A 24,049-nucleotide genomic window follows, 5' to 3' on the forward strand; every position below is an offset into this window, starting at 1 on the left:
ACAATAAAATAAAATCCTAGATGGGACAGACTAATATAACAATTAAGTCAAATTATTTGTATCTTTTTTGTGATAAATTCCTTTCCTGGTTTTATTGTCAATGATATTTTTGTTTATAGAATTAATCTCACTTTCAGGATTTCCTGCACACATTTCTCAGAGTTCTCTATTCATTTGGAAAACTATATTGCTGCATTAAGTAACATATCCGCAATAGTCCATAATCTTTCTTGGATTTATTATTATTCGTCTTCATAAGAATTTGGTCACAGAGAACATGGTATTAATTAATGTGCTCAAAGTCACAAATATAACCTAATGTACTCAATGCTAAAACATAATTCTCTATAGATTATTTTGTGCCCTGTTTTCTAGTACAAAATTTGAACCTTTCCATGACTTCAATAGGTTTCCAACAATTTCTCATGTTTATTTGCTAAGCTGTATATTAGTAAACACTAATATTGCAAGGATGAACTAAAATAGTCAGATTGCTAAACTATTTTAGGCCAAATCCCCCTAAGCAATGTTCTAGTAATAATAATTTTCTTTCAGTCCCACAATCATCACCTTCTAGTACTTCCACATATGCTAAAAACACTGCTCCCGAAATTTCCCAATCCATGAGTGGTTCCCCAGCTCAGGTAGGAATGAGGTGCTACACTAGACATTTTTATATGAAAGAGAGTTAAAAAATAAAGTACAATAATAAATGTAGTCACTGATACTGAGGATAAAACTGTTCTTTTACAGACATCACTGAAGCCACATACCAACCAGAACATGCCTTTTAGCATCAATATTTTAGCAACTCAAAAAATATATTTTTACTTGAAAAAGCCCAGAGCTCACCACAGAAAATACTTGCATTCTCGCCCACAAATTGAAACATTTCAGCCAATGTATCATTCAAGAAGAAACATCACCGCAGATTGATACTGCAAAGTTATGCCCAATGTAGAATTGCATATCAGATAAGAAGTTATTTCTGTTCTAGTTTATTCTACTATTTATAGTTCTACTATTAAATCATGTTCAATATGTTTCACCAACCATATTTTATCATGACTTTATCGAATGGTGGGATATTTATGCTTTTAAGCAATATGCTGCCATTAGTCTACTTTTAGTGAGGGGTTTTAAATCTGTGGACCTGAGTCACAAAATAAATTTGGACATCTTTGTGTTAGTAAATCGATTTATGAGTGCAAACCCAAATGTTATGAATTATAATACTAGTTGCTCTTGTAGATCTGACGGGCATTTAAATAATAATTGGGCCCTATGTGAAAAAAATATTAGAAACATTACTTACTTGCCAGGAAGTTGTTCTGCTGCATGAGCTTCTTGGCCTTCTGCTCTAGCTCCTCAGAAGTGTTGAGTGGTTGGAAGCGATCAAGGAGCACACAGGATGAGATATCCACCATTAGCTGGGACAACATGTTGATCTGCTTGGTAGCTGGGTTGTTTAGCATATGGTTCATTGTGTTCCCTTGAGAAAAACACAAGGCAATAATTACTGTGTGGATTTGAAAAAAGCTTATCTTGCTTCGTACGTTTTTTACCAAATGCAATTCGAGAGAATAAAAATATAGGCATTCCAACTCTGACTGATAATTTATAGTCAGTGTGTCACCTTTTTTTTGGATGAGAGCTTCACGGCAAATAATGTGTGTGATGGCTCCATTTCATACTCAGAATTTGTTAAGCAAATTGGTATACTTGTTTACAACAAAAGAAAGTCTCCAACTTTAGGAGGTGGAAAATGGTGTCTCAGTCCCTTAAACATACTAGCCCAATGCTCTAACTTTCCTTCCACAAGATAAGCTAATACTATCTCCTCCTTTACTGTCCTGCCCTGGTATCCCATAGAGATAAGGGACTAGTTGAGCTTCAATCACTAAAATTGGCTTTTTTAAGCACTGTTATATTAAAAGTAGACTTTCTCGCAAGAACTAAGAAACCGTTCTTGAGAATTTTTCTATCTATTGCCCCAAGGGAACACAGGCTAGTGAAGGACATTAATAACTTTCCTCCTGCCACCTAAGTCTTTCATGGTTTAGGTGTTTCAACAGTCTCTGTGTGATCAATATCTTATCCTTCAAATTAAGCAAACGGAAACTGGCCTTACTGATTTAATACATTTATTATTAATATCAGTGAAGGGCTGATTTCATGCAACCTCTACATAATTTCTACAATTCTAGTATCGGAAAGGGTGGGAATCAAGTGGGTTGAGATATCTACCTACAAATCTAAACTTGGTCTTGTTAACGTGGGCACCTAATGGCTCAACTATTTCATTTTTTCAACCTAACAACTCATAGACCACTCAGAATTTTTATGTAAGGTTCCAGACCAAGCCAGTATTGTAATTCTCAGATAATGTGGTGCTACTTGGCCAAACAGAATTAGAGGCATATAGGCTCATAAGTGTCTTTCAAGAACACTATAATAGGAAAAGAATATTATCAGTATCAAGAAGTCTAGGTCGTTGTCATTGCGTTCAGGAAAACCTCATAGTCCATTGCAAAATATTTATGGTCAATCCTTAGAGCATGTAAAATATCTTCACTACTTAGGATTAATATTTGCTGATTCTTTCATGTGAGGCACATTATTACAAACAAGAGATTTAGGGATCCAATTTAATAAAATGGTAAATGGCTATAGTATTTACCATGGCATGGGTACTGGTGTGGTGCAATCCAGTCCTCTTACCAATAATGTGGGATAAGCGGACATTGCCACAATCATGTGGATCACAGGACTCTGAGTGTAAAGGTTTTGGGTAGTCCAGGAGAAATCTCCAGAAAATGGTACAAAACCTCTGTGAGGGAGTATGGCCGGCCTGAAACATTACCAGTGCTGCTTCCGTTTAAATAAATACAAAGGTTCCCCCAGGGTAGCTAAAAGCCTTTGATCCCTAGGCTTAAAGAAAAGGAAAGTGGTCTTGAGCAAATTGAAAAAGGACCAGCTGTTTAATGAATACCCATATGTTTGAATGCATAAGTCTGTGCAACCTTTGGATAAAGTCATTTACAATACTGATATTTATACACAATACTGATATTTACGCAAACTATTTTTGAATGACAGTAGGTGCTCTTTGTGAATGGCACAGTGTTACTGATTAGTGTAACAGTGGTGAGCGAAAAATGTGCAGTGATAATTTTAAAAAAAAACTGTTGACTTAGCACGCATAAGTTATGGAACAATCTGGAGCTCGGGTCTCAAGTGACCCTATGGACCTCACCCTGTCAAACTTTGATTAAATCCAATAACATGTACGTTGACGTCTCGAATCCAAAGTTTGAGCTTGTAATGGAGTCTTTATCAGGACTTATACAGTAGACACCTCTTTTTTGAAGTAATTAAAAAAGTCAATGGATTCTGAATCAAATAAAAATACTCACCGATCCGCTGGGTAAGATACAGTGTAACAATGTTACTTCAACTGACATTAGCGCGGGGCCCCTGAGGGAACTATTGTATTTGTAATAATATTGTCACCTAGTTTTTTAGTGACACTGTGTTGCCCCATTAATTGCTGTTAGGTTAAAGAAAGACGTGTGCTGAGACACACCAGACTCAACTGAACAAGACCATTCTAAAAGAAGTAACTTTTAGGGCCGGTCCAACTCCATAGCAGTACATGTGGATCAAAGAAGAGGTAGACCCTGGGAGAGCAATGAATAGAGTTATGGATAATATTAGGAGGGATTGGAAGGTACACATGACTTTATTGTCATATAAAGGGAAGAGAAGCAACGCATTGCTGACAGAAGACCATCCTGGTTAACAATACTTTTTATGGTTCCTTCCTTCTCTATTGAGGTGAACAATACATTTCTAAAATCCCCTAGGCCAAGACGGGAGATTTATGATGTCATTTTGTTTTAGTCGGTTAAGGTTGTCTTCTTTGCCCTGTTATGAGGGTCAAAAATATGGGGCTTTAGCAAGTATAAATTGCTTCAGCATTCCAACCACACATTTTACATTTTAAAGATATCATTTAAATTTAACACCTGAAGCTTGTTCTACCGTTGTATGGACTGTACAGGTGTCAGGAACATCATCACAGTATCTATTACTTGTTGTTACAGTAGGAGAGGTGTTGTCGCAGGGCTAATCAAAGTAGATGTACTTAGTCATGAAGTACATTAATAGTTCCAAACATTTACTCATTCAGAACATTTATATATTGAATATTTGTTTTAGGTAATTTGGTTTTAGGTGATTTGTTTTAGGTAATTAATATTACAGTATTGTGTCAGTTCTTCTCCTCGTCGAGGAGACCCTACCCAGAAGCAAACCACCTCCCCTCAAGAAGAGATGGGCCGTCTCTCCCGTATTAAAAGCTAAGTCACCATTATAATACAGGGCCTGAATCACATCCTAACCAACCTCGTGACACTCCATAATCCCCCCTTAAACACTCACTCTACTCCCATCTCCCCCATCCCCACACACCCTAGGCTTCCCAAGGCCCCGCTGCCTAGCCAGTCCTCTTGCCCTATCTCGATCCATGCCCCGAGATTGAATAGAACTATGAAACCCATGTCCTCTGAGGAAGCGATCGCGCTGGCCTCTTCATACACCACCCCCTCCACTCACATCCTGCAATCCACGATTCAGGTAATCACTGGATTCAGAAGTGAGCATTCCTTCCCGAAATCCCCTAGACCCCCAGCCTCCCTCATCAACATCCCTACTGCTTCTCTAACAACTGAACCGAAAATAGAGACTCCCCATACTAACTGCATGCTCATAAACTGCAGATCTGCCGCAAAGCATGCCACAAAGCTAGCTGAATCAATCCTTAACCATGACATAGATATAGCCTTCATCACGAGACCTGGCTCAATGACTCCTCTCCTCCTATCTTGGATATGCTCGTAACCCTCGGTTTCTCTATCAGCAACAAAGATAGAAAAGACCAAAAAGGAGGAGGTTTGGCAATCATTTACAACAGCAACCTGTCAGTGACCGAAATTGATACCTTCAACTACAACTCCTTTGAATGCCTAACTGCCAACATCAAAACCACTAACAACAATCTACTACACTGCCACCTCCTGTATCATCCCCTAGGCAACACCGTCACATTCACGGAACACCTGTCAGACCCTATCGCCCCAGATAGCAACAACCTAATTCTTGGCGACCTTAACCTCAACCGGAATGATAAAAACAGCGCTCCAGTACAAAACCTGAACAAGCTATTACATTCCAACAACCTTATCTAACACTGCTCAAAAGAAACACATAACAAAGGGGCTATCCTGGATGCCATTATCGCCCAACAGGACGCAATTACTATAGACCACATCCTCCCGGTCGACTGGTCAGACCACCACCTAATCCTATTCTACATCTCGCACCCAACATGTGTCATCCCTCAATCAAAGACTCCCCTACATGGTGTAGAAACCTAACGCAGATCAAAACAGATGACTTAGAAGAAAAAATAAGCACCCTCCTGCCCATCTCCCCGGACGGCCTCTCAACTACAGAACTCATATACCACTACAACATAACCATGTCCTCCCTCTTAAACCAACCAGCTCAAATGAAACTGAAAAAACCCAGGAACATCCCATCCAGATCCTGGTTCAACAAGTACATCAACGAGGAAAGGCGAACCTTGCTGGTGCTCTGCTGCTGCCCACGCCACTGCTGTCGTAGCTGGAAGTTCGAGGCCCTCCTCCACCCGCAGGCTCCCACCTGCGCCTCATCCCTGGTGGCCTAGTGGTGGGCGGTAAGTATCAAGTCTGACCTCTTGCTCTGTTTGTCTCTCTCTCTCTCCTTTATTTCCTCTTTTTTGCTGCACTTTAAAATTGTTTCTCTCTGCCTTTAACCTTGTTGCCTGTTTCTAATCTCTGCCTGCTTGTCTCCTAGTGCCCATCTAGCCTGCCCGCCCCCGCATTCCTCCCGCATTCCTTCCTGCCGCTGCGTCCCCTGCGGCCCCACCCCCTTCCTCTCCCATTTGCCACCCGCCTCCCTGCTGCTCCTCCCTTCTTAATGCAGGCCACTGCGTGGCCGCGCTCAGCGGGCGCGCCAGGGGCAAGCCCGTCTGCGCCCATCCGCGCCTGGACCGCGCCCAGCGCCGGAAACCCTGGACCCCACACACCCCACAGCGCTAGTCCTAGACTCAGCTAGGACGCCGAATCCCTCCACGCTCTCAACACCGACCGAGACCAACGCTGCGTCCAGGCCGCCCCGAAATGCACCCACGGACCCTTCTCCTGTCGGAACTGCAGCTTCACCTGCAACAGAACGACCAAACCATCGAGGACTAGACCCAACCATCTCTGCTGCATACTCCTCAACACCCGCTCCGCACAGAAACACGCCATCGAACTGTGGGACCTACTCGACACCACCACCCCGGACATAGCCTTCCTGACGGAGATGTGGTGGAAAGACTCCTCGGCCCCAGACATCGCCATCGCCATCCCAGACGGCTACAAGATTACCCGCAGGGACCGCACCAAAGGCCCCGGAGGAGGACTAGCCATCGTCCACAAATCCACCATCGAGGTCACCACCCACTCAGACACCCTCCACACCGCCGAACACATGCACTTCCAGATCCACACCAACCCCAACACCACCCTCAGGGGAACGCTCGTATACAGACCCCCCAGACCCTGAGCCCAGTTCAGCGACTCCATCGCCGACCTCGCCAGCACCCAAGCCCTCGTCTCCATGGACTACATCCTCCTCGGGGATCTGAACTTCCACCTCGAGAACAACAACAACGTCAAGTCCGCCACGCTGATCGACAACCTCGCCAACCTCCGCCTCAGACAACTCGTGACCACACCCACCCACGCCGCCGGCCACACACTGGACGCCGTCTTCTCGACTAGCACCCACGTCGCCTTCAACCACATGACTGAACCCCACTGGACAGACCACCGCTGCATCCACTTCACCTTCAGAAAACCCACCACGCACCACTGCACCAAACAGCTACCTGGACAATACTGGAGCAAAATAACCGAAGACCAGCTGACCTCCACCCTCGCCATGAACCCTCCCACCGAGCTCAACAACCCTGATATCGCAGCCCGTAACCTCAGACAGTGGATCGATGACTGTACCAATACCCTCGCCCCTCTGAACAAACCCCCCAACAACAACGCAAGCAAGAGAGCCTCCTGGTTCACCAATGAGCTTCTGACCTCCAAGCGCACATGCAGGAAACTGGAGAAGCTCTGGCTCTACGCCTGCACACCGGACACCCAGGCAGCCCACAAGGACGCCACCCCAGACACCACCACCTCATCAGACAAGCCAAGAGATCCTCCTTCACAGACCGCCTAGACAACAACGCACACGACAGCAAAGAGCTCTTCCGCATCGTGAAAGAGCTCTCCAACCCCAGCGGCAACGCCAACGACATCCCTCCCTCACAGGAACCGTGCGATTCCCTCGCCAACTTCTTCCATCGCAAGATCGCCGACATCCATGACAGCTTCAACACCGCGACCGACCCAACCGCACCAGACCCCACCCCTCCCGCACGCACCATTAGCACCAACCATCTGACTTCCTGGTCCAACGTCTCTGACGACGAGACGCGCAAGGTCATGAACTCCATCCACTCAGGATCACCGACAGACCCATGCCCACACCACATATTTAACAAGGCAGGCGCAACCATCGCACCCCAACTACGGAGGGTCATCAACGTCTCCTTCGAAAATGCCAAAAATTCCGGAAAGCTGGAAGCTTGCCGAAATCAACGCCCTCCTCAAGAAACCCAAGGCGGACCCCAAGGACCTCAAGAACTTCCGGCCCATTTCCCTGCTCCCGTTCCCGGCGAAGGTCATCGAGAAAATCATCAACCTGCAGCTGACCCGTCACCTGGAAGAAAACAACATCCTGGACCCGTCCCAATCCAGATTCGGACGAAACCACAGCACCGATACAGCCCTCATTGCAGCCACAGACGACATCTGGCGCCAACTAGACAATGGGGAAACATCTGCCCTCATCCTCCTGGACCTATCGGCCGCTTTCGACACGGTCTGCCATCGCACACTAAAGACCCGCCTCCAGGAAGCCGGAATCCAAGAGAAGGCCCTCGACTGGACCACATCCTTCCTCTCCGGCAGATCCCAGAGTGTCTGCCTCCCGCCCTTCCGATCTGAAGCCACCAACATCATCTGTGGTGTCCTCAGGGCTCCTCCCTCAGTGCGACGCTGTTCAACATCTACATGGTCCCCTTCGCTCAAGTGGCCCGACACCACAACCTCACCATCATCTCCTACGCCGACAACACTCAGCTGATCCTCTCCCTCACCAAGGACACGCACTCCGCCAAATCCAACATCCACGACGGGATGAAGGCCATCGCCGACTGAATGAGGTGCAGCCGTCTGAAACTGAACTCGGACAAGACGGCGGTCCTCATCCTCAGACCCACCCCCTCAGCCTGGGATGCCTCCTGGTGGCCGACCACCTTGGGAACAGCACCAACGCCAACCGACCACGCACGCAACCTAGGATTCATTCTCGACTCCACCCTCTCCATGTCCAAACAGGTCAACGCCGTATCCTCCTCCTGCTACAACACCCTCCGCACACTCCGCAGAATCTACAAATGGATCCCGACCGAGACAAGAAGAACGGTAACACAGGCCCTCGTAAGCAGCAGGCTGGACTATGGCAACGCACTCTACGCTGGAATCCCAGCCAAACACCTGCGTCGTCTCCAGCGCATCCAAAACGCCTCCGCCCGACTGATCGTCAACGTACCCCGCCGCTGCCACATCACCCCTCACCTGCGAGACCTCCACTGGCTCCCCATCGAAAAGAGTATCACCTTCAAACTCTTCACCCACGCAAACAAAGCACTCCACAACGCCGGACCAGGCCTACCTGAACAGCAGACTCAGCTTCCACACACCCTCCCGCCAGCTGTGCTCCGCCAGCCTCGCCCTCGCCACCGTCCCCCGCATCCAGCGTACTACCTCTGGCGGCAGATCCTTCTCCCATTTCGCCGCCAAAACCTGGAACACCCTACCTACCCACCTACGTCAGACTGAAGACCTACTCGCCTTCAGAAAACGCCTCATGACCTGGCTTTTCGAGCAGTCACGGCGCCAGCCCCCCAGCGCCTTGAGACCCTTGCGGTTAAGTAGCGCGCTATACAAGTCCTCTGATTGATTGATTGAAGGAGGCAACTTAGAGCCACAGAGCGTCTCTGGAGAAAGAATCCCTCCTCCAGCCTTTGCGAAGAACTTAAAACAGCAAGAAGAAGCCATCTACTACCCATGTCCAGGCCTCCAAAGACTTATGTGACAGCTTTGCCAACTTCTTTAATGACAAAATCATCAAGATTGAACTATCACTTGACATCAACCTCCATCCTGCCGGCAAAAACTGTACCCCATCTATCGAAACTTCCTCTTGCGGGCGACCCACAAAAACCTGGAGATCCTTCGACCCCATCCGTGAAGCTGAGATTGTCAGTTTAATCCCCTCCTCCAAGCTCTTATCCCACATCCTCGACCCTATACCCTCCCAAATGGCATAAAGCTGAAACTCTACCTTGCACCACTTTGGTGCGAAATCATAAACAGCTCCTTAAAAACCGGCATCATACCAGATTGCCTCAAAGTCGGCCAAGTCACACCACTTCTGAAGAAGCCAGGCCTAGACACTAACGACCTGAACAATTTCAGACCTGTTTCCAATCCTCTCTTCCTAGCCAAAATCCTTGAGAAATGCGTTCTCCGACAACTGAACCAACATATTGACAATATTAATCTGCTAGACCAACACCAATCAGGCTTTAGAAAAGGCTGTAACACCTAAACTGCAATCCTCAACATGGTGGATGACATCCTCAACTCCCTTGACTCGGACCATTGCTGCCTACTCATCCTCCTTGACCTGACAGCAGCCTTTGACACAGTGGATCACAGTCTTCTCATCAAGGCTCTCAAAGACCGTGTAGTTGCAGATGAGTTGGTCCTTCCATGGTTCTCCTCCTTCTTTCAAAATAGCTCCCAATGGGTAAAAATCAAATCCTTTACGTCCGACCTTCTCCCCGTTCTCTCCCCTCAATTGTTCAACATATATATGGAACCCCTTACCACCATTCTGAAAAAATGCCAACATCCCCTTCTATCTATATGCAGATGACACCCAGATCTACTTGGAAACCTCCCACATTAATTACATTCTAAGACTCAACAATACTATCAGAGAAGTTCAAGAATGGCTATCAGCAAATCACCTTAAACTCAATCAGGGAAAAAACGAAATCCTCCTCATCTCCAACAAGGAAGAAAACCCTCTAATCGTTGAATGGCTGAAGGCAATCAATGCTCTCAATGGTAATCTCACCCTGGCAAACTCAGTAATATCACTTGGAATCACACTTGATCACAAGCTAACCATGACCAACCACATCAAGAACTCCGCAAAGAGAGCCTTCCTCAATCTGAAGCTTCTCAATAAACCCAAACCCCACATTCCACCCATGGACCTCAAACAAGCCACCCAATCACTGGTGTTGTCTAGACTGGACTATGGGAATGCAGTCCTCTCCGGTACAGCTTTCTCCCACCTAGCGCCACTCAAAACAACCCTCAATGCAGCTGCCAGAATGGTCACCGGAGTCAAAAAATATGACTACATATCTCCCGCACTCAGAGAACTAAAATGGATCCCAGTGGAAATGCGTGCGATCTCCAGAATTGCCTGCCTCACGCACAAAGACCTGCACACAGGGAAACCGGAATACCTATCTTCTAAACTTAAGAAAGCCGGCCAGACTAGAAGCCTCTGAATTGTACTCATCCCCCTGAAAATGAGCAAAAAAAAATCCGCAGCCCGCTCCTTGCAGGAAACGCACCCAAAATCTGGAACTCCATCCCGGTTGACATCAGAACTACACCCTCCTTTGCAAAATTCAAAAGTCTCCTAAAAGTCCTTTACCTCAACCTTGCCTTCCCAAACTGAAATCCGCGACTCACAAGCCTCCATCCGGCAGTCACCTGGCAATGCAAATCCACTGCCTACCTCATCTCCTCTCACCAACCCATCACCTTGTTGACCGCCGCTCGGAGAAAGTTTCAGCCTAAACTTTGTCCATGCATCGAGATTACCTCTAGACCTCTCTACCTCAATGGCGCACCTTGGACCCCTAGACCTCTACCTCAATGGCGCACCTCGGACGCTCAGCACAATTGTAACTTTTGAACACTCATGAATATTTATATTTTACTCTATACCCAGTATTTGATGTCTCTCCCTCTTGCTGTAAAGCGCTCTGATACCTTCGGGTCTGGCCAGTGCTATGGAAAACTTCTGAAATAAAATGAAAAATAAATAATATTGACTGCAGATTTATGTAATGTACTAAACTTCTCTGATGGAATCCGAAATAGTGTCAGGTGTATCTTCCTCAAACCAAGATGATGTTCACATAGTAATAGTCCTATTCCACATGAGAACAAATTTCATCTAGATTGTGGTGGCCATCTCTGAACTCTAGTTTATCAAGGTGTTTACCTGGGAGAAGCACGCTCCTCAATGGTTCTCTTTTGCCTATTTTTGTTTCGCTCAGTTTGGAGTCTGAATTGTGCTACAATCATCTCTGGAAAATCCTCTTAGTGGTATCAGTTGAACTTCCTCAGTGGGAGTGATTGTTGTTGGAGTGCACGCAACTGTGTTTGCATGGACTTGGCGATTCTTTTAAGGAAGATATTGTTTCATGACTGATTCTTTTGAACTGTTCCTACATTCTGACTGCGAGCAACAATCTCTTATTTCTTCTGAAGACTTTGAATCACATACTTGATTTGTTTTTCTGAACATATTATTAGCTGCATTTGATATTATTCAAGGTAGTTCAGGGATTCATTTCTGAATATATATTTCATCACACAACAGATTAATTAGACTTGAGGCTAACATTTCATAACGTATTATGCAGGCAAGGCAAAACATATATATTCACACGCAAACTTGGCTGCAGAGTGGTACTCAAAAATAAACGATATACCATACACTGAATTTTAGACAGCGTGAGCTAGTGCTGTTCAGATGACTATACAGTAAATGTTGTTTGTGTATTATCTTTAAGACTCGAATGCATGAGACAAATCCATGCCAGGTCCAAGAGAGGATGCTACGCAGTGATGTGTGTCTTTCCAATTTCCCTTTCCTCCTATGTTCTTGGAGTGGCTTCCTACCCTCCTCAGAGTACAAGGTGGGCGACACAGAGCATCATAGAAGTTCAAACATCCCTTAAGTGGAATCGTGACCCTGACAACTGAAAGTGAGAGCTAGCTGAGGAAGCCAGTTCCTGTGCTCTATTGTTCGGGATTAGATAATGGTATAAATCAGAAGGCTTCATTTATTTTTGTTTATTTTTGTCCTCATTTGCCGTGCCCTCCTCTCAAGAAACCGCCAACCACCTAGCGTGTCCAGCACTGAGAGACTTGAGATTTTGACTGTCTCCCGCACAGCGACACGAATTGGGATTATTGGTAGGAGACGGAACTTGAGGACAGGAGGGGGGGAGTGGGCTTGCACTTACTCCATCTCGGTGTTTTTCAACCTGTAGGACCAACGATGAATCGGGGAGCCCAGGTCCTTGGAGTGTAATAGGCATAATCATAGGACCTGGGGGAAACCCCCCCCCCCCAAAAAAACGGAACACTATCTCCAATGGACCAACAGATCCCAAAAAGCCAAGTTACGTTTGCTACAAGTTCTGGTCAAGTCCACCTTGGATGTTTCATATAGGGACGTCAGCCAGCTTGAATGTGATGGCGCCGTATCTTCCACCCAAACTTTACAGATTTGCCTCCTGGCCAGGAGAACTGCATAGAACAGAAAGGACCTTGCCTGACCAGTGATACCATCGTCCAAGCCGAAGATTATTAGTGGCAGCGTGATGGACAGAGATATATTTCACTTCTTCCCAGAACCAGCCGATGTAGGGGCAGTCCTTGAACATATGCACATCTGAACCCTCGATGTAGTTGAATTTATTGCATTTCTTTCCTGGGAGGAATTTAGACAATCTCAGGGGTGAGAGGTAGGCTCGATGTGCCGTGAACAGCTGGTTACATCTCAACCATGCTGATTTAACGATTTTATAGAGGAGGGTGAAAGATTTTATCCACGTCTCTTCGCACAGGGCGCCTAACTTCCCCCAACAACTCGTCGGGTACAGTAAACTCCCCATCAACCTACTTCAGCAAACTCCAATACCACTGGGCCACCTCTTTACCTCCCCCTAGTCGCTCTACCAGCTGCTGTTCCAGGTTACTAACCTTCCCCAGTGATATCCCTTTTTGACTCAAAACCCTGGCCCAGCTATCTAACTGTAGATACTTAAATCTAGAGAAACCAGGGCCCAACTGTTCCCGTAGCTCCTCCCAGGTCCTCACCGTCCCCTCTGCCAGCAGCTCTCCCCATCTTGTTATCCCCCCTTCCCTCACCGGGATCGATAGCCTATCCTTTAAACATAGTGGAAGGCCTGGGGAATTCCACACTGGTGCAATGTTCGAATAATAAGGCAACCCTAATCTCTTTCTAATCTGTACCTAGGCTTTCGCCAAGGACAAAAGAGTTTTTAACTTGACCTTTTTTAAAAATGTCTGGTCCCCGAATTTAAACAGGAATCCATCAGTTGGTAAGACCGCTCCTACCAGCATGTCTTTGAACATTGTCCCAGAAGATGAACTTGATGGTGTTTTTAAGAGCATTCCAGAGTGGGATAACTGAAAAGCCCATGCATAGTACTGCAAGTCAGGCAAAGCAAGCCCCCCCTTTTCCCTCCTCCTCCTCAGCTACTTCCATGCCAGTCTGGTTGACTTATAGTTCCAGATGAAAGAATTTAACGTCAAAAGCCAGGGGAATAGTATTAAAGATAAATGTAAATTTGGGGAGGATGGACATCTTTATCAAACTCACCCTACCCATTATGGTAAGTGGGAGGTGAGACCAAGATTTTAGTAACTTCCTACATTCGGTATAGACTCTCTCTAAATTAACTTGTGCAATATCTCCAACGTCTTGAGTCACCCGTATTCCTAGGTAACGCATAGAGTTGGTCACACCCAGATGTAAGCTGGGGATGTTCCAAGCCATGATATCTGTTTTACTGGCATTGATCTCATACCCCGAAATCTTCCCAAACTCCTCCGCCCTCTTGATAACCGCAGGAAATGATGCCTCCAGGTCAGACGTTAGGATGAGAATGTCGTCTGCGTAGAGTGCAACCCGCCTCTCCCACTCCCCAAATTTAAAAGATGGAATATTTTCATCTCCCCTCAAGAGCTGGGCAAACGGTTCAATGTACAAATTGAAGAGAAGTGGAGAGAGCGGGCAGCGCTTCTTCGTGCTCCTCGTGATTTTAAAGGATTCTGTCAGGACACCATTTATTAACAGCCTTGCTGATGGAGCACCATACATAAGAGTGATAATACGACAGAAGTTTTCGCCAAAATAAAACTTCTTCAAAACTGAAGCCAAATAGGGCCAATTGACCCTATCAAAGGCTTTTGTCATGTCTAAAGTGAGTGTAGCCAGTGGAAGAGAAAAAGCCGAGGCGATATCTATTGCCCCCACCAGATCATAGGTCAAATCAGATAACTGACGCCCTTTGATGAAACCCTTCTGGTCTTGATGTACAATTTCCCCAATATCACTGACACGATGGAAGCAAAGATCCTATAATCGCTGTTCAAAAGTGAGATTGGTCGATAGGACCCACACTCAGTTGGGTCCTTCCCCGGTTTGGGGATCAGGACTATGGTCGCCTCTCCCCAGGATTTGGGGGGGGCTTCCCCCTTCCTGAGAATCCCATTGAAAAGGACCGTCAGTATAGGGACAACAGTAGCACCCAATGCTCGATATAACTCTCCTGGAAGACCATCAGGGCCTGCCGCCTTCCCTCGCTTAAGTTGCCTAATAACTTTGCTCACTTCAGCCTCAGATATTTCCATCTCCAGGCATTTGCTCTGCACTGTTGAGAGAGTTGGCAGGGAGATTTGGTCTAACCATATATCCCTTGCCAGCTGGTCATTGGGTGTATCTTCCCTATAAATCCCCTCAAAAAATTCCAAGATAACAGTTCCTATCTCCAAATTAGAAATCCTGGCTACACCCTCCCCTTCAACTTTTATCTCTCTAATATAATTTTGGGCTTGGGCCGCCTTAACCTTCCATGCCAATATCCTACCCGCTGCCTCCCCAAACTCGAAATGGGAGATCTTGCTTGCCTCCCATCTCTTAGCCACTCTTTCTTGTAGGATATTCTCCAGCTGTTTTTTCAACTCGCCCAACTTCTCTTGCACGCCTGATGACCCTATTGAGACACCGAACCTCTGCTCGATCGAATCCATCTCCTGCTCCAAGCTTTTAATCTTCTCCCGATATATTTTCTGCCGATGGGAGGCTCTGTTAGTAATGCAGCCTCTCAAAAAAGCTTTCAATGTCTCCTAGATCGTGACTAATCCTGCAGATTTTAGATTTGTCTCCAAAAATGAAGCGGTCTCTGTTACCAGAAAACTGACTTCATCGTCTTCCAGTAAAATAGTACGATCAAATGACCAGGATGGATGCTTAATTTGGACATCGAGTTTTAAAGTAAACAGGAGAGCTGAATGGTCAGACAGATGGGAGGGAAGGTAGTCTATCACCATTAGTGTGTTCTTAAGACAATAGCTGAATAAAGCGTAATCAATTCTTGATTTGTGCTTGTATTTAAGATTCCGAAAGGAAACCCCCTTTCCCTCCACAAATCTGCCAAACCCAACTGTGTCATGATTTCTATGAGAGTTTGCCTTGATTTGGAAGGCGTGCAGGCTCTGGAGTTAGTGGAATTATCTAATTTGGGATTAAGCACAATATTAAAATCTCCCACCCAAATTATAGGGTCTTGGAAGGTTATCAGAGGGTTCCTAATAATCTCCAAGTAAGACGGGTCATCAAGATTGGGAGCGTAATAACCGACCAATATACAAATCCAACCATCAATTGAGATTCTCGCTAGGAGCCATCTCCCACTTTGATCCTCCTTATAGTCCAGAATCTGGACTTTCGCAGATTTTTTTAAAATTAGGGGGACTCCTATGATATTTGCATTATGATCAGTGCATATGAATTTGTCGACCCATCTCTGCTTTTTCATTAGTGCAATGACTTCTACTTTAATGAGATGTGTCTCCTGTATGACAATGATCTGTGCGGGGGAGTCTCTCAGATATTGTAGAATACGATCTCTTCTACTCCTCACGCGCAGGTCATTGACATTCCAGGACACATATTGAACAGAAGTCATCATTTGTCCACCGTCTCCCTCCCTATACCCCACCGGTCAACAAGAGAATCACCTTCCGTCTCCTCACCCACGCACACAAAGCCCTACACAACCAAGGCCCAGGATACCTCAACAGCCGCCTCAACTTCTATGCTCCCAAACGCCAGCTTCGATCGACCGGCCACGCCCTCGCCACAGTCCCCCGCATCCGAAGAGCCACCACAGGGGGACGGTCCTTCTCCTACCTCGCCGCCAAGACTTGGAACTCCCTCCCGACCCACCTCCGCCTGACCCAGGACCACCTCACCTTCAGGAATCAATCAATCAATCAATCAAAGACATTTATAGAGCGCACTACTTACCCGGAGGGTCTCAAGGCGCTTGGGGGGGGGGGGTGCTGCTACTGCTCGAACAGCCAGGTCTTGAGCTTCTTCCTGAAGGAGAGGTGGTCTTGGGTCAGGCGCAGGTCGGACGGGAGGGAGTTCCAGGTCTTGGCGGCCAGGTAGGAGAAGGACCTTCCTCCTGTTGTCGTTCTTCGGATGCGGGGGACGGCGGCGAGGGCGTGACTGGCTGATCGTAGATGGCGTTTGGGAGCGTAGAAGTTGATGCGGTTGTTGAGGTAGCTCAGGCCTTGATCGTGTAGGGCTTTGTGTGCGTGGGTGAGGAGACGGAAGGTGATTCTTTTGTTGACGGGGAGCCAATGCAAGTCTCTCAGATGTCCGAAGATGTGGCTGTGTCGTGGGATGTCGAGGATGAGTCTGGCTGAGGTGTTCTGGATCCGCTGGAGTCTCTTCTGGAGCTTGGCGGTGGTTCCGGCGTAGAGGGCGTTGCCGTAGTCCAGTCGGCTGGTGACGAGGGCCTGGGTGACCGTCTTCCTGGTCTCGGTTGGGATCCACCGAAAGATCTTCCGTAGCATGCGCAGGATGTTGAAGCATGACGAGGAGACGGCGTTGACTTGTCTGGTCATGGAGAGGGAGGAGTCCAGGATGAAGCCCAGGTTGCGTGCGTGGTCTGTCGGTTTGGGTGCGGTGCTCAGGGCGGGGGGCCACCAGGAGTCGTCCCAGGCGGAGGGCGAGGCGCCCAGGATGAGGACTTCCGTCTTGTCTGAGTTCAGTTTCAGGCGGCTGGTCGTCATCCACTCGGCTACGTCTTTCATCCCCTCGTGAAGGTTGGCTCTGGCGGCGGCGGGGTCGTTGGTCAGGGAAAGGATCAGCTGGGTGTCGTCAGCGTAGGAGATGATGTTGAGGTTGTGTTGGCGTGCGATGGCCGCGAGGGGGCTCATGTAGACGTTGAAGAGGGTGGGGCTCAGCGAGGATCCTTGAGGGACGCCGCAGATGACTTCGGTGGCCTCTGACTTGTACGGTGGTAGACGGACTCTCTGTGTTCTTCCGTCGAGGAAGGAGATGATCCATTCCAGTGCCTTCTCCTGGATTCCGACGTTGCTGAGGCACTGCACTAGGGTGCGGTGGCAGACAGTGTCGAATGCCGCGGAGAGGTCTAGAAGGATGAGGGCCGCTGTTTCTCCATTGTCCATCAGGGCTCGGATGTCATCGGTGGCAGCGATGAGGGCGGTCTCGGTGCTGTGGTTGGCTCGGAAGCCAGACTGTGAAGGGTCGAGGGATCCATTCGGCTCGAGGAAGGCGGCCAGCTGTTTGTTGACGGTCTTCTCGATGACTTTGGCTGGAAACGGGAGGAGCGAGATGGGGCGGTAATTCTTGAGTTCGGTGGGGTCCGCTGTTGGTTTCTTTAGTAGGGCGCTGAATTCGGCGTGCTTCCAGCTCTCCGGGAAGGTGGCGGTGTCGAAGGAGGTGTTGATGATGTCCCGCAGGTGGGGTGCGATGACAGCTTCGGCCTTGTTGAAGACGTGGTGAGGGCAGGGGTCGGTCGGAGATCCGGAGTGGATGGAGTTCATCATGCGGACGGTGTCTTCGGTGCTGATCGGAGTCCAGGCGCGGAGGGTGGCGGTGGGGGGCGGTGGTTCGGTCGTGGCGTGCGTCGGTTGAGGGCTGAAGCTGTTGTGTATGTCCGCGATCTTGTTGTGGAAGTAGGAGGCGAGGGAGTTGCAGAGGTCTTGCGATGGGGTGATGTCGTTGTTTTCGGCGTTGGGGTTGGAGAGCTCTTTCACGATGTTGAAGAGTTCCTTGCAGTTGTGTGCGTTGTTGTCCAGCCGGTCTTTGAATGCAGTTTTCTTGGTGGCGCGGATCAGTTGGTGGTGCTTCCGGGTGGCAAGCTTGAGGGTGGTCATGTTGTCCGGTGTTGGCTCCCTTCTCCAGGCTTTCTCGAGGGCTCGGCAGTTCTTCTTGGAGCTCTTGAGTTCGTCGGTGAACCATGGGGCCTTCTTGCTGCCGGGTCTGCTGGGCGGGGTCCTCAGTGGGGCGAGTTCGTCCGCGCAGTTGCTGATCCACTTCGTGAGGTTGTCGGCGGCCTGGCTGGGGTTCGCTGAGCTGGCGGGAGGGTGCTGGCTCAGGGAGGCGGCGAGCTGGTCGGCTGTGATCTTGTTCCAGCTTCTTCGAGCAACCTGTTGCTGGTGGTGGTGGATCGTCGTTCTTCTGAAGGTGAAGTGGACGCAGCTGTGGTCCGTCCAGCAACTCAAGACCTGGCTGTACGAGCAGTAGCGGACCCCCCTCCCCTAGCGCCTTGAGACCCTCTGGGTGAGTAGTGCGCTATATAAATGCTGTGATTGATTGATTGATTGACCACCTGGCTATCTTATTATACTGGAGCTGAAAATATACCCAGCTAGGACATCTAACAAACTTATGAAGGGCTGACTCATGAGGATTTTTTACCTTTATACCCCCCAAAACAACCCCCACCCCTGGAAAACCCTCCCATACTTACTCCGGCCAGATGTATAGCCGGATTTACGTCCTCTAACAACCCTCCCCCTCCTGCACCGCTTGGCACTGCTGAAGCGATCGAATACCGATTCTAATGTTGTGCATCTTGTTGTTGTACATCACCCATTAGAATGCGGGTAACCACATCTGTACTGTTGCGCCAAAAGACCTGAACTTGTCCGTTCTTTGGCCAAGTTCCCACTGTCTATACAGAGTGGATTTAGAAAGGTCAGACCGTACCTCGAAAGAGAAGTCGGGGCCCTTTAACGTTTTTGCTTTTAATGCGAGATTTAACATTTTTTCCTTCAGAGTATAAGTAAGGAAATTGATCAAAATCTTCCTAGGTTTCGTTCTACCAGGGTTTAATTGGAATGGGTCCTGATGAATCCGCTGAATATCTTTGTCAAGCTCCATGACTGATTCTTCAAGATTGAGTGAATCCTTCAATACTTTAATAACAAAAGCCTTGACATCCCCTCCTTCCTTTCCTTCTGGGATCTTCAGAAGTCGGAGGTTATTTCGCCGTGAGTAGTTTTCCAGCGATTTGACCCTCTCCCGCATAACATCTCCCTCTTTCTGTAAGTTTTGGATTCAGCAACCTCTAGGCTGGACTTCAGTAGCCCCACAGAGCCCTCGAGTACTTCTGTTCTCTCTCATAATCCATCTACTTTCCTCTCTTAAGTCTCGCATGATGCCCTTATCTTGCTCTGGTTGGTTTTAGAGACCAAGAAATCATTTCTTATTTCTTCCCTCATTGATGATATTGATGCTACTAGGGCCTCAAGTATGTTTCCGGCCCCCATTACCTCCCCACTCTTCCCGTCTTTATCCACATCTGCCACCTCTTCCAGGACCATTGGTGCTTGCTCGCAAATACCATCGCCCTCAGCTGCTGCTTCTGCTTCTGGGAGGGGGGGTGGGTCAGCCATCCCTGACTCAGTGGTAGTGATAGACCCTAAAGGTGTTGGTGTATTTGGTGAAAATGTAGGCGAAGGTGCAGATGTATCCGTAGCTGTAGCGGGCAACAAATCCAGCACCTGGGGTAACACTTTGAAGAATGAGCGCAAAGAGGGGGTAATCCTTGCCGTGCTACTCTTGGAATATCTGTTATTTGCCCCCTCTGAGAGCTACCCCTGGGTTTCGTACCTTTGCCCGCCTCCTTACTACTGCTACCAGCCCTCTGGTTAACCTCTATACCGACTTCAGTAGCAGCCTCAACGTCCACCACTGCACCTTTGGATACCGCTGTTCCTTTCTCGAGCCTATCCCCCTCTTTAGCTGGGCATTCTGGGGCTTGTAGTTTACTCCCTGATTTCTGACCTTTCCCCTGTTTTTTGCTCACATTTTTAGGGGTTTGTCTCTTGTTTGAAACTTTACTACCACTGACAGTCTCTGTGACACCCCCCACCCCCCCAACCTTACTGGCAGGATCCACAGCTGATTTCTCAGGGATATCGCAGGCTTTCACCACCCCGGTCTCTTTTCTGCTGGCAGTGCCTTCCGCTGAGTCCCCGCCGGGATTTTTGTGATTTTTGTAAATGACGCTGGAAAGAACTTGCTGGGGGCCAGCAGCCGCCCTGCTGCAGCCTGATTCACCTCTAAAAAGTCCCCGAGCTGCCGCCGTGCGGCCGCGCCTGAACTCCACGGCTGCTCGGCTCCACCGCAGCAAGGGGGCGGAGGGGAGAGATCGTGAGCTTGCAACGAAGCACATCCGAGGAAGCCTCGCAAGGACAGCGGTGAAAACAACCAGTAAAGGAGGTATAGGAGGGCTCTAAGCAGCGTTCTTTTCTCCCTGGGGGCTACAGTTCAAGATTGCGACTCCATTATGCCTCGAGAGATCGCCATACGGAGTCAGCAACACAGCGGTGCATCGGAGGGTTGTTTTGGACGCACGCACCTCACTAGCCTGCGGCCGCCATGTTCTCCCGCTCCCTCAGTAGGTTAAGCAAAAATCAGAAGGCTTCATGTACAGGAAACCAAATCATGATATGTCTGTTCTTCAATGAAGCATATTATTCAGCTGGTTTTCAAGCTGTAAAGAAAGTGTGCTTTGTTTGGAATTTTCTACAACCCTTGTAGAACACAGGCACTTTCGCTAGATCATATATTGGCCCATTTAAAATAGCTTTAGTGGGGTAGAATAGGCAAAACCATTTCTGTCAAGCAGAATACAGTGCTAAGGCACAACATATTTATAGGAATAGATGAACCTTTCTTGGAGGATATTGTCCCTGCAACAATGCTGATGAAAACTCACACTGAGAATATGAGTGTCACAAGGTCGACAACAGGATCTAATGCTCACCAGTACTTTAACTGCACTAATGTGAGACAATCTGCAGCTGATATTATAATCTTTTATCTAGAAACATACAGAGAAAGTGGTTAGCTCTAATCTTTAGAGAAACAAATATAAGGGAAATAAAAAATTCTCAGCCTCATGTTCATTTACCCCATAACTCAAGAAATTATTTGTTATGTTTATGTTTTGTATTTAAGGCCTGGGTGGTCCGATATAAACAATAACATTTGTTTTCCTTTACCTGGGAAAAAGCTGATGCCAATTCTGCCCCATGTCAGGTGTGTTTACAAGCCTTTAAATATGTGATGTAGTTATGTTTTTTGGCCTTTGCTAAACACAGGGTGAGGTATTTTAATATATTAAATAGGAATTGAATGTACTGAAGTTTCACATGTTTAAACATTTTGAAACTTAACATTGTTTTTTATGAACCATGTCTCACTTCTAAATAAATTGATTGCTGCAATCCATACACAGTTGAACATTCTAAATCTTATTATATTATTTTATTGTATTATATTTTATTAAAGTATAATATTTTTATTTCAAAATTAAGGTTGTTACTTAATCTATACGAGAGAACGCTTCAAGCTGGAATGAAATTGATATTCATTATTTGTTTTTTCTTATCCAATAAGCCAGGCTGTACTGTAACACCACACATGTATGTAATTAAACCCGTATTTAGTTTAAAATGTGTTCACTATAGACTGTATTATTTCAGGCTGCAAAATCCTGAGGCAATTGCAATTAGATTTGGTTTGACTGCATTCTCTCTACTGTCATACAATTATCTTTGCTGATAGTCTGCAGCAAAATAGTGCTCAGCAACGAGCTGGTTACCCGCTGTTAAAAATGCTCATTGTTCCTCCAGTATCTGGACTGTATCCTCGGTAGAACTTTGCCCACAGTTGGTTCAGAAGAATGAAGAGTAAGTGATATAGATGAAGTTGAGTATTGGACGAATGAAGAATGCTTGAACATGTGTCTTTTTTGGTAGCAGGTTTTTTTGTGATGGGGAAATGGAGGCAATATTTATCTTGCTTTATGTGTCTTCAGTTTAGCACCAATAGTACACAGGCAGTAGTAATCAATGCCCCATTGAGGGTTTTTATCATTTGTTGGAAGAGCTGGATCAACCTCTGAGTGTAAATCATAAAGATATCTACTTAAGTGTATACATGAGGGTGAAGTTGGTATACATAGTTGGAGAAGTGTGGCTCAACGGTTAGAGGTGGGAGACCCGGAGGCAGAGCTCGGCCCGATGCGGCCAGGTGCAGGACCAATGTCAGCGGGCTTGATAAATCTCACCTCGGTCCCACTCTAACCATGGGGTCCAACGCTGCAACTCTGGGCAATAACTTGCTTAATCTCCACTCCGGCCCCATCACCACCGGGGATACCTGGCTGCACCTTGCACAGCTCTGGGACACCCCAGGGTAAACACACGCTCTATAAATCCAACATTCCTTCATTCATTCATCTCTCAATATGGAACACACATAAAGCCACCTTTGTCACCCAAGCAACAACAATATCAGTGGTAACAATTGCTCTCATCTCATCACATGAACCTTTTTTCATCATCTATTTTCGGCCAAGGACACGTTGGGGTCTGTGATTGTTATTTGGCTTGTCCTGTTAACAATGTAGGCGTTCTGTTTTTGCTTTTTTATCTAGTACATCAGACCCTTGCTTAGGATGTCTTACCTCTTAATACAGTACATTATAGATAGTGGAACACACGGGTCTTGCATTCTAAGACTTTCAAGACCTAGCATACAGTATTTATGGCTAAAAAAATAGGAATTGCTGAAGGTTCTCCTGATGGCATCTCATCAGTTGGCAAACCATCTAAATACCCTATGCTTAATGTTTAAAAGATAAGTGCCATAGCCCATGAAAATCTAAGGACACCCAATGCCAGGACAACCCACATCTGCCACTGGCACTGACCCTCTCCTGCAACAGACAGCATCTGTTGGCTTTGGGGCTAGGCTGCTTTAGTGATCCCACATGGTTCATTTGGGAAGCTGGAAGGGGAAAGGAGTGGCTTAAATTTTAGCATGGAGTCTAGAGTCTTGTCTTACTGGTTCACACAACAGATTAAACACTAGTGGTTGGTGATCTTTGAAAGTAGTAAGATATAGTTAAAGTTCAAGTTCACATCCATTCTAATGATAATTAAATCAAATCAAATATATGTTTAGCAAATAAACTTACAAAAAAGAGAAAAAGCTCTGAAAAACGTTTGCACAATTACACTGTCAGGTAATGAAGCTGTGAAACCATGACTAGTCAATCAGATACTGTTTTATTTACAGAATAAATAAAACATTAATCTCAATGCCAGTCATGCCAGCAGTACGTTCTCAGATAGAACAAAGTATGTTTGTCATAGAACATGCATTAGTTAATAAAGGTGATTCTAACTACATTAAATTCTCTTGGTTTGAATATCCTAAAACATTGACTGACAGCAAGTCGAATGGTATGGCATTCTGTGTAATGAAAGCCTGAGTGTAGATACTGCCACCTGAGTATAGTCGAGCCCGAAAAAGAAAGATATGTGCCCATTTGTATCCTGATTAAGTTGATTTAATCAAC

At 46.7% G+C, this 24,049-nt stretch overlaps 1 protein-coding gene across 1 annotated transcript in view; it reads right to left on the reverse strand.

Annotated features, from left to right (window-relative positions):
- Positions 1 to 24,049, reverse strand: part of ABCA13 (ATP binding cassette subfamily A member 13) — a 2,590,787-nt gene that overhangs the window by 1,852,904 nt on the left and 713,834 nt on the right. Inside the window, exon 19 of the mRNA XM_086964984.1 lies at positions 1,316 to 1,492. Coding sequence (XP_086821110.1) covers positions 1,316 to 1,492 — 177 coding nt within the window. The remainder of the gene's footprint in view (positions 1 to 1,315; positions 1,493 to 24,049) is intronic.

Source organism: Lissotriton vulgaris, chromosome 4_1, assembly GCF_964263255.1.
Source record: "Lissotriton vulgaris chromosome 4_1, aLisVul1.2, whole genome shotgun sequence".
NCBI classification, from domain to species: domain Eukaryota; kingdom Metazoa; phylum Chordata; class Amphibia; order Caudata; family Salamandridae; genus Lissotriton; species Lissotriton vulgaris.